The sequence below is a fragment of the Pteronotus mesoamericanus genome, unplaced genomic scaffold, assembly GCF_021234165.1.
Source record: "Pteronotus mesoamericanus isolate MK-2021 breed Mesoamerican mustached bat unplaced genomic scaffold, CSHL_Meso_final contig_1193, whole genome shotgun sequence".
In the NCBI taxonomy this organism is placed as follows: Eukaryota; Metazoa; Chordata; class Mammalia; order Chiroptera; family Mormoopidae; genus Pteronotus; species Pteronotus mesoamericanus.
The window spans coordinates 3,306,889-3,317,160 of NW_026555039.1; the positions used below are offsets into that span (position 1 = coordinate 3,306,889).

General features: G+C 56.0%; 1 protein-coding gene across 1 annotated transcript; it reads left to right on the top strand.

The window, feature by feature from the left end:
• Nucleotides 1-7,635: 7,635 nt before the first annotated feature.
• LOC129079361 (28S ribosomal protein S24, mitochondrial) lies at nt 7,636-9,992 on the top strand. Its single transcript, XM_054584555.1, has 4 exons — nt 7,636-7,697; nt 7,781-7,849; nt 7,977-8,088; nt 9,680-9,992. The coding sequence occupies exons 1-4, from the start codon at nt 7,659-7,661 to the stop codon at nt 9,961-9,963; spliced, it is 504 nt and encodes a 167-aa protein (XP_054440530.1). The 5' UTR covers nt 7,636-7,658; the 3' UTR covers nt 9,964-9,992.
• Nucleotides 9,993-10,272: the final 280 nt, after the last annotated feature.

Genomic DNA, 10,272 nt, shown 5'->3' on the forward strand with positions numbered 1-10,272 from the left:
TGCCCCCTCCCTTCCTGCCACTGTTGGGCTCTGGGGGGTCCGGTGCAGGGCCCTCGGTGGACGGAGAACGAAGCCCAGGGACTCCCATGAGGCTCGTGCGGCGCCCTCGGCTTCCCGAGCTCCAGCTCTGACCAGCGGCCCCTGCCAGGGGCGTGGGGAACTGCGGACCCTGGGGTGGGGGCGGCAGGTCTGGGGACTCTCTCCCTTCTCCCTGAGAGCTGGTCAGGCAGGTGGTGCCGCACCACACGCTGGGCTGCACAGGGTCCCAAAGGGAAAAGCCCAGAGGGAGCCCCTGGCGCCCACTGTCCATGCCGCCATCACCCGGGTTGACGTGGGGCCACCCGCGTGCCGTCCACCTGCTGCGGAGCCGAGCGCGGTGGCCCAGGGCAGGGCCAGGGACGGGGAGCGCCTCGTTGAGGGGGTGGGGGTGGAGGAGGTGGGGAGGCCCCCGCTCCTTTCTCCGCTCTCAGGATCGACGTCTGCAGCCTGAGCCCCTGCCCAGGACCCTCCTGCCAGGCCCGCTGACCGTGACTCTCAGGGCTCGGCGGCGGGAGGCTCACTCCCCGCTCGGCTCCGTCCTCGGGTAGAGCTGAAACCCTCCTCCGTGAGTGTTGCTCCTTGGGCCCTGAACGTGGTCTCCCTCGGCTCCCCGAGCGCCGGTGCCCCTCAGGAGGGGGCTGCAGCCAGAGTCCCTTCGGCTCTTGCGCCCCAGCTCAGAACTCACCTCTTCCCTTCCGCTGGCTGAACCCTCAGGAACTTCTCGTTGCCAGAGGCGTGGGGAAGTTTCCAGGTGGGTAGGTCCCTCTCCGCAGGAGGAGCAGGGTGCTGCAGGAGCTCCACGTGTCTCCCAGAGTCCCCTCAGCACTGGCCCTCCTGGGAGACGGCCAGCCCTGGGCACAGGGGCTGAGCTGGTGCGCGGGGCCTTGAAGCCTCCCTGGAGCCTCCAGCTGTGAGATCTGCTTTGAGAATTAGTTTCTTTAAATGTCAGATCGTGAACTGAGCCAAACTGGAGATTTGCACGTGTCTATAGCCACAGAACCGTATGCCCCCAAAACTAGTCAAAACAAAGCTGATCAATAGGCATGGGACCAGAGGCCCCAGGTGACCAACTTGAGAGCCCCGCTCGGCCCCTCAGACGCCTGCCTGCTCAGAGGGGCCCAGTGAAAACTCTCACGCAGGCATCGCGGACTTGCTGGTCCTCAAAGGAAAGGAGCCCACGCTGCACCCCCTCCTCGCCTTAGTCGTCGGCGCCTCCCTTCCCCTTTCTTCTCTGCTTGGGAAAATCCCCCGAACATTTAAAAACTGTTGAGAACGGACAGTGAGGGGGTGTCAGCCAGGAGGTGCTCCTGGCGCCGATACAGGGGGCGCGGCGGGGCCGCCAAAGGCCCTGAGCCGAGGGAGGGCGGGCGAGGGGCCAGGCCCCACGGCGAGTGAGAACCTGTGCGTGCCAGGTGCGCCCGCTCTTAAACTTGCCCCTTCCAAGTATTAATTTATTTCTGCGATTAAAATCATTAACTCACACGAACTTATTTAGCTTCAGTAAGTGTGTCCAGTCCCTTGCAGTCAAATGCTCTTGGCTGACTCATCGAGAGTCCGGAGCCCCCCAGACGCCGTCCGCCTGGGTCCTGGCGGGGTGGAGGAGACGAAGGCGTCGGTGTGGCCCGGTCTTAGGGGCCTGCTGAGCAGCTCTGGCCCCTGTCCTACCCTGTCCAGGGAGAGGGTGACCCCAGACGACGAGAGGAGAACCAGCAGGGGAGGAGGGGCCGGGATGGACCATTTGTCTCTGTCTCCCTGTCCTAGGGTCCGTGGTATCAACGTGTCCTTTCACTAGGACATCACCCATCTCCTCGAGGCCAGGGCTTGATGCAGTAGGTTTCTCTTAGTTGACCTTTAACTTCTCCTTTCCTTTTATTCTTTTTTACAATTAATAAACAAATAGTGATACATTATTATGAACTTTTATCTATATGTAATTCAGTTTCCCACATCTGCCTCAGTGCCGGCACCTCTGTGTGTTGAAGCCCTGACTGATCGCCAGCCAGGGAGGCTGACGTCGGCTTCCGGGGTCCCTGGTGGCGGAACGGGGTGCTGGGGCCTGAAATAAAACCAGGAGAAGAGAGAGGGGCCTGATCCAGAGTCTCCGCCTGTGCCGATGGTGGAGGCTCGATTCTCTAGGCTGGCAGGTCTCATGCCCGGGAAGTGACAGGATTAGAGCCCCACTTTTGAAAGGTCAGCCGGTCACGGTGTGGAGGTCGGATTGGAGGAGACGGGGACAGGGAGCAGAGGGAGCAGCGAGGGGACCGGTGCGAGGAGGCGCGGCCTGAGCTGGGGGGCCGTGAATTTGCGGAGGAGCCGGGGCGCCAGGCCCAGGGAGCCTGGCTGTTGGGACGCCGGCAGGAGAGCTCATTCCAAGGAAAGGGAGGGAGCGTGTGTGCCTATCACATGTTGGGGGGAACCTGGATGCCCCACCTCACCGGATCCTCACAGCTGCCCTTGGAGGGGCTTGTCATCTCCATCTGACAGAAGAGGAGGCTGAGTTTGCATTTATTTGCCTGAGGTCACACAGCAAGTGGGCGGTGGAGCCAGGGGTCAGCTCAGCGCCTGCCTGGAGCTCAGGCTCTTGCCCGCAGGGAAACTGCCGCCCGGACTCCCTCGGAGCCTCTCGGAAGCGCGGGCCAGGTGAGGCCTGGGAGGAAGTGAGCGTGGGCGGAAGCGGAGCGGCGCTCTGGGTGGAAGAACAGATTTTAAACGGCAGGGCGAGTAGACAGGGAGTAGACGTGGGGGAGCCGCTGTGACAGGGATCTGGTGCTGGTTGTGCTCCTGCGAAGGGCCAAACCACCTCCTCCCTCCCCACCTCCCCCATCCAGCTGCCTGCCCTGGTCCCCCACAACGCCAGCAGGGGTGAGCGCGTGGCAGTTTAGACTGTGCAGGGTTTCTCCAGGTAGGATGGCCAAGATTCAGCTCAAACCTGCAAGAACTATGGGATTCCTCTGTTTGTCCAGGATACTGTGTGTGCATGGTCTTATGGCCCATCTTGGCCCATTTAGGCCTGGGTTTTGGACTAGAAACTATGTTAAAATCAATCTTCAGTTTAAATACCAGTAAAATGCAGTTGACAGATATTCCTGCCTCATCTAGCAAATGGGAGCAATAGGTAACATGAGGCATGTGAAGGGCTTAAAATAGGAATGATATCAAAGTGAACTTATTACCAAGTCTGGATTCTCTTTTTCTGTCTTCCTCCCGCCCCTTCCTTCTCTAATTAATGCGGAATAGGCAGAGCCCTTCAGCCTCGAAAATGTGGTCTTTGCTGCCACCTCGTGGGCATTTTGTGACTAATACTGCAGTCGATGTGACTGGGAAAAAACTATTCTCTGCTGTTATCTCATGTGCGTCTTGCAAATAGCACCTGAGTGGAAACGCTCTTTTCTGCTGTTAGTGTGCACCTTGGGAATAAAAGTGGAGTGGAGGCCACCAGGAAAAGCTCTGCTCTCTCCTGTGCATCTTGAGAACACCACCTAAGAGGTTACCAGGAAAAGGTTTTCTCTGCTGCCATACAGTGTTTAACTAGTGAATAACACCGGTGGGTGCCATTATAAAATGTTATATTCTGCTGCCATCTAGTGTTTGTCTTGCGAATAACACCTGTGTGTAGTTACGAGGAAAAGCTCTTCTGGCTGCCATATCTGGTGCGACTAGTAACAACTGAATGTATGTTTTCATAAAATGTTATTCCCTGCTGCCATCTAGTGTGCATTTGGAAAATAACATCAGAGTGGGGGTCCGCAGGAAAAGTGTTTCTCAGCTGCAATCTTGCAGGCTACTTTGAAATAACACCCGAGGCTCTGACCTGATTGGTTTGTCTCAGTGGTTTAGGCATCGTCCAGCAAACCAAAAGGTCCCTGGTTCAATTCCTGGTCTCAGCACATGCCTGGGTTGTGGGCCAGGCAACTGATCGAGGTTTCCCTCACTTTCTCCTTTTCTTCCTGTCTCACTAAGAATGAGTAAATAAAATATTTAAAAAATATTAAAAAAAAAAAAAAAGAAGAAGGCCCTGGCTGGTGTGGCTCAGTGGATTGAGTGCCCACCTGTGAACCAAACGGTTGCTGGTTCGATCCCCAATCTAAGTCACATGCCTGGGTTGCAGACCAGGTCCCTAGTAGGGGGCGCATGAGGAGCAACCACACATGGATGTTTCTCTCTCTTTCTCCCTCCCTTCAGCTCTTTAAAAATAAATACAATCTTTTAAAGAAATAAATAAGAAATACAAATAAAAATGTTAAAAAAAAAGTAACACCTGAGGCCCTGGGCACTAGCTCAGTTGGTTAGAATGTCATCTGGATATGCCAAGGCCACAGGTTCAGTCCCCCATCAGGGCACATACAAACATCAACCAATGAGTGCATCAATAAGTGGGGAAAAACAAATCGATGTTTATCTCTCTCTCTCTCTAGAAATCAATAAATAGAAGAAATTTTAAAGAAGAATAACACCTGAGTGAAGAACCCTGAGAAAAGCTATTCTCTGCTTCCATCTTAAGTGTTAACTAGTGAATAACAACGGAGCATGTGCCATCATAAAAAGTTATCTGCTGCCGTCTAGTGTGCACACTGAAACTAACAACTGCGTTCAGTTCAAGAGAAATAGCTCTGCTATAACCTAAAATACAAATTGGGAATAACATCTGAGAGGCAGTCACCAGGACACACACTACTTTGCTGCCACCTAGTGTGCAACCAGTGAATAACATGAGTGCATGTCAGAATCAAAATTTATTCTTTGCTGTTATCCAGTGGGCATTTAGTGAATAACACTTAGCTGGGTGTCATTGGAAAAAGCGACTCTCTGCTGCCATCTATTGTTCACCTTGGGAAAAATACCAAAAATCAGGTCATAAAAAAAGCCCTATTTTGTTGTGTCTGATGTGCATATTATAAGAAACAACACAGTGAAATTCAACAGGAAAAGCACATCTCCGCTGCCATCTAATGTGCATCTTTGGAATAACATCTTAGGGAAGATAATTGATCTACAGAGGGGCTGCGGTTTCTGGAGGCTTGATGGGGGCCAACCCTGGAGGGACCACACCTAAAGTAGTGGATTCTGAAGTGGACTATAGGTACTTATCAAACCTGCATAGAAGAACTCAGGGCCATCCCTCCCTGTTCACACTGCCCACTTTTGGTGAGTGCCCTCTGGCTTCCCTGTGTTTAAGTGCAAATAAACACATTCAGTTTTATCAAATCGTCATCACACTACACACTACTCTAGCCTGACTTCCCCACTAAGACCATCCCACGACCTCTTACCCAACACGCTTTTGTTTACAAAATGAGACCCATAGAATATTGTATAATGGTTGTAGAATAAGACTGTACCAGAATTCCCTGTTACTGGACTTTGATTTTAAAATATGTCCAATTTTTTTTCTGTGATATATAAAGCCAGCATCAACATCTTCGAAACTAGATCTTAATTATTTCTATAGGGAAGAAGTGGAATTACTGGGCCGAGGGTATGTATATTTTTATGTCTTTCTGAGTGACTGGGTCTGTGCTCTGGCTGGTAGTTTCTGAGAACGTTGGCATTTTCTCCGTGGGGCTGCTCACCAGAACCACCACGGCACCTTCAGAAGCAGGGACGTCCAGGCCCGGACTCAGAACTTCTGAGGTTCTGGCTTCGAGGCTCTGGGGTGCGATCAGGATTTGCAGTTTTGAAAGGCTCCCAGTGACATTTTGATATGCAGCCAATTTGAAAGGAGAAGATGGTGTTTCATTATTTTCACTATAACGTTCTTCCGAAACTGTTTCAGACAGTCAGATTTGGGAGAAGTGGCCCCAGAAATAAAGCCTCTGAGGGATGAGCAGCTGTGGCTGTCACAGGTGAAGCTGGAAGAGTTGAAAGTTTTTCATTTGGAAATTACTGTGATTGGAGAACATTTCATTCCCATTCTGCCCCCTTATCCAACATGCACAACGATGGGAGGCTACAGTTTAAAAAACTGGAAATAAAATGTCCATAGTGATGTGGGCATGAAAAACACTGTTGTATCAACAGTTACTTTTTGAGGACCCAGCTTCAAGTGGTCAAAGGAATCTTGACCATGGAGAATGCACATCTGAATGAAGCCCAGAGACGGGGATCTTGGCCCCGTTCCCTCTCCCCAGCACGACCTCCAGCACCGCACCCTCCGCCTGTGCCCCTCTGCCGCTCCACACCGAGGGAGGCCTTGTCCCCTGTCCTGGGAACCACAGTCACATGGGGGGAGCACGGGGCCCGGGGGTGGGGGTGTGTGTAGGCCAAAACCAAAACCAAACCAAGCCCAGCCAAATGGTGGCAATGTCACACGATTTAGCTAAACAGAAGCAATGACAGCTATTTATCTGGCGCCTCTGTGAGGTAGTGTTATCAACAAACCCATTTTACAGACAACGGACCTGGGGCGACGTGTGGATTGTTCCGCCAGGGCGGGCCTCCAGAACCTCCAGAGCCCGGTACTGTGTTGAGTCCTGAGAGAAGACACCAGCATTGCCGCTTCCCCCTGTGACGTCAGGAACGACCGGGGAGCAGCTACAGTGGTGGTGCCGCGGCCCGAGCACCTCGGGCCCTGCGACGCGGCCCCGGCCCCGGGGAGCCTGGCCCTCGGCCCTGAAGGACCCGGTCAGGTTTTTATTTTTATTGTTTTTACTTTTATTTATTTATTTATTCATTATTCATTCATTCATTTATATAGAGAGAGAGGAAGGGAGGGAGAAAGAGAGGGAGAGAATCATCGATGTGCAAGAGACACATCCATGAGCTGCCCCGAAGGCCAGGCAGGCGCCCGGACTGGGAACCTGCCCCTCGACCTGCAGTTCACAGCCCGGCGCTCAGTCCGCGGAGCCACCAGCCACGGCGACTGGGCCGCGCTGTAACCGAAACGCATTTTTTCTTCACTTGTGGCTAAATCCAGGAGTTTCTTTGTTTTAAATAACAGTATTTGAAAGTACTACTGAAAGTAAACTGTAATTGAAAAATTAAAAAAATTAATTAAAATGGTTTAAAAAGCCAGTTTTCAGAAATATATGTTCATTATAGAAAATACAGATAAACCACAAGAAATTACACATGATTGTACTTTGCAAGGATAAATCGCTAACTTTTGAAATACTTCTATATTTCTAATTGTGTGTACATAAATATACGATTCTTTTTTTACAAACATGGCATCTGCTAGACGGTTTCTGTGGCCTTGTTTCTGTGTATCGTGAGGACTTTAATGGAGTAAATACAATCCACATCATCATCATCATCATCATCATGATAATAAATAGTAACGTGGAGACAACTCAAGCAGCCTCATTCGTAGAACCTGAGAAGACGCCCCGAGGGGAGGCGCGGGGCCCCGCCGGCGTCCTCAGGTCGCCGGTGTGAGTCCCGGGCGGAGCCTCACGCTCCGCTTCCTTCGGCCTCAGAACCGGAACCACGAGGCCAACAGGCAGCAGCGGCGCCGCCAGGAGAGCGTCCCGGCCGACAGGCCCCGCCCCCTGCCCCGCCCCCAGCCGGGCCACGCGCACCCCCGCGCCGGCCTCGGTTTGGGCTCGTCCGCGGCGCGGCCTCCCGGCGCTGACCTTTGCCCCGCGGCGCGCCGATGCGTCACGGGCGGCGCTCCGCTCAAGATGGCGGCCTCCGTGTGCGGCCGGGGGCTCGGGCCGCGGGTGAGTGGGCGGCGCGGGCGGCGGGCCGGGCGGGTCGGGGGTGCCCCGGTTTCTGTCTCACGGTCCCCCCCGTCCACACACAGGTGCTTTCCTGGGGCCGCGCGCTGCCGGGTGCCTGGCGCGCCCTGCACCTCTCCGCCGCGTGCGCCAAGGTGAGCGGTCCGGGGGCGAGGGGCGAGGGGCGAGGGGCCGGGGGTGGGCCCGAGGGGCGGAGGGGACGGGGGCCCAGGTCGCAGCCTGGGTCCGGCGCGCGGACTCACGGCCGCTCTTTGCTCCTAGAATCGGGCGGCCCGGGTCCGAGTGGGCAAAGGGGACAAGCCGGTGACCTACGAGGAGGCGCACGCGCCTCACCACATCGCCCACCGCAAGGGCTGGCTGTCGCTGCACACAGGTGAGGGGACCGCGGGCCGCCCCGGAGGGTCTCGGCTGTGACTCTCCGACACAGACACGACAGGAGCCGGTGTCCGAGGCTCGTCCCCATCAGTAGTCGGTGCCCGAGTCCGAAGTCAGGTGCACACGCGCAGAGGAGAAGTGACCAGGCAGAGGCAGGTCGGGAGCGGCGACCTGGGTCTGGAGGATCCTGAACTGGCTCTTTCCGCGGGGAGCGGGGTTCAGCCTCCTCGGAAACGACGCGCTGACTCGAGGCGGGAGCAGCCTTTGCCTTGCTGGCCGTGCCCTGTGACCGACAGCGGGGCCGAGCGGCTCCGAGCCCGCGGAAGCGAAGCGGCTGGGGCGCCGCGACCGTGCGCTGCGGGCGCTGCGGTTCCCGCGCAAGCGGGGATTCTTCTGTTTTCTTTGTGCGCGCGAATGTGCCGCTCTGGGCACTTTCTCGGTCAGGCTCAGACACGGCGCCTTCCCAGCGGCGGTGGAATAGGGCTCTGACTTCTTCTTCTTCTTCTTTTTTTTAAACTTTATTCTTTAAAAATGTTAAGTTGACATATTGGGGTGACATTGATTAATGAAATTACACAGGTCTCGGGTGTGCAGTCCGCGAAACATCCTCTGCATATTGCGCTGTCTGTTCCCCACCGTAGCTCTGCCCTCTTGTTTCAGGATTCCCGCAATAAATGTGTGTCCTTTCCGAGATTTATTAGTGCCGCGTCTTTGCAGTTTTGTCGGTGACTCCGCTGCCTTAAAATGGCCGGTGAGGCGCACGTGCCGTTCTAGGTCCCTGAGCGGAAGGCGGCTGGGACGGGCTTCCCTCGGGCGAGTCCGGGCCGCGGGGAGACCGCGGCGTTCCGGCCCGAGTGACAGGCGAGGCGCCTCGAAGTGGAAACACAGAGGACAAGGCTGCGTGTTCGTCCGCTGACAAAGATGACGGGACCGAGGCTCGGAGAGGCTGACGCGGCCTCGCCCCAGGCGCTGTGGCTGAGGCTTTGCCAATTCGTTGTTCACAGTGACATTCAGGAAACAGAACGTAAACTGATGACAATCGAGTGCATTGTGTTCAGCGTGAGGGCTTTCAGCTTGGATGTTTGCGGGGCACCTGTGTAGAGACATTTGAAGAAATTATTGTCCTTTCGCCCTTCCTGGGGTCTGTGTCTGAGGTGTGGAGGTGGGTGGGGAGGCTCAGCAGAAACAGGTGCAGGGGTGCGGGGTCCCCACTGAGGTCACTGGCGAGGCCACGGCCCTGGCGGGCGAGAGAGCTCATGTCCCAAACCTCAGAGGGGCCGGCAGCCTGGCCTCCCACCTGCAGGGCGGCCGGTGCACGAGGGCGCGGGGAGCGGGAAGGGAGCGGGGAGCGGCCACCCGAGTTCTGCGGCCTGGGCGAGGCCCCCGCTTTCCTTCTGTGAGACGAGGAGAGCGGCAGTGCCTGGTTTCGGGGTTTGATGGAATGATGTGCTTCGAACTCTGAAGTGCTGTTCGAATTCCACGTGCAGAAGAGGCAGGGCGGGGCGGGGCGGGGCGGGGCGGGGTGCCGGTGCTGCCTCGGGGGTCGCCTCGGCATCTTGGGCCGACGCCACGGTGCCTTCTCTGCTCAGGTAACCTGGACGGGGAGGACCACGCCGCGGAGCGCACGGTGGAGGACGTGTTTCTTCGCAAGTTCATGCTGGGCACCTTCCCCGGCTGCCTGGCCGACCAGCCCGTCCTGAAGCGCCGCGCCAACCAGCTGGAGGTCTGCGCCCTGGTCCTGAGGAAGCTGCCCGCGCACAAGCTCTACTTCCTCGTGGGCTACAGCGAGGCCCTGCTGTCCCACTTCTACAAGTGCCCGGTGCGTGTGCACCTCCAAACTGTGCCCTCAAAGGTTGTGTATAAGTACCTCTAAGGTACCTATAACAGCGCGCTCTGTTCTGCGTCCGGCTCTAGCCTGCAAAGGACAGGGATGTGGGGGAGGGGCGGGGAAGAGGTGGGGCAGCGCGTCCCTCCCGAGTCCGCAGACTTCGCTCTCAGAGCTGCGGCCGAGCACGCGGACGGTCCCTGCTGCCTGGCCTCTCGGTCCGTCTTTACTGTTCAGGTGAAACAGCTCAGACGGGGTTTCCCTGGCGACGCTCAGAGGTCCCAGCAAGGCTGCCACGTATGATGTCCCCTCCTAGCAACTTTCAGGCGTCTAAAAAGTCGTGTTAACTACAGTCAC

Coding starts and splice junctions, on each gene's coding strand:
- LOC129079361 (XM_054584555.1), top strand. CDS start 7,659: ATGGCGGCCTCCGTGTGCGGCCGGGGGCTCGGGCCGCGG. Junction 7,698..7,780: donor GCCGGGGGCTCGGGCCGCGG/GTGAGTGGGCGG, acceptor GTCCACACACAG/GTGCTTTCCTGGGGCCGCGC. Junction 8,089..9,679: donor CTGGCTGTCGCTGCACACAG/GTGAGGGGACCG, acceptor TTCTCTGCTCAG/GTAACCTGGACGGGGAGGAC.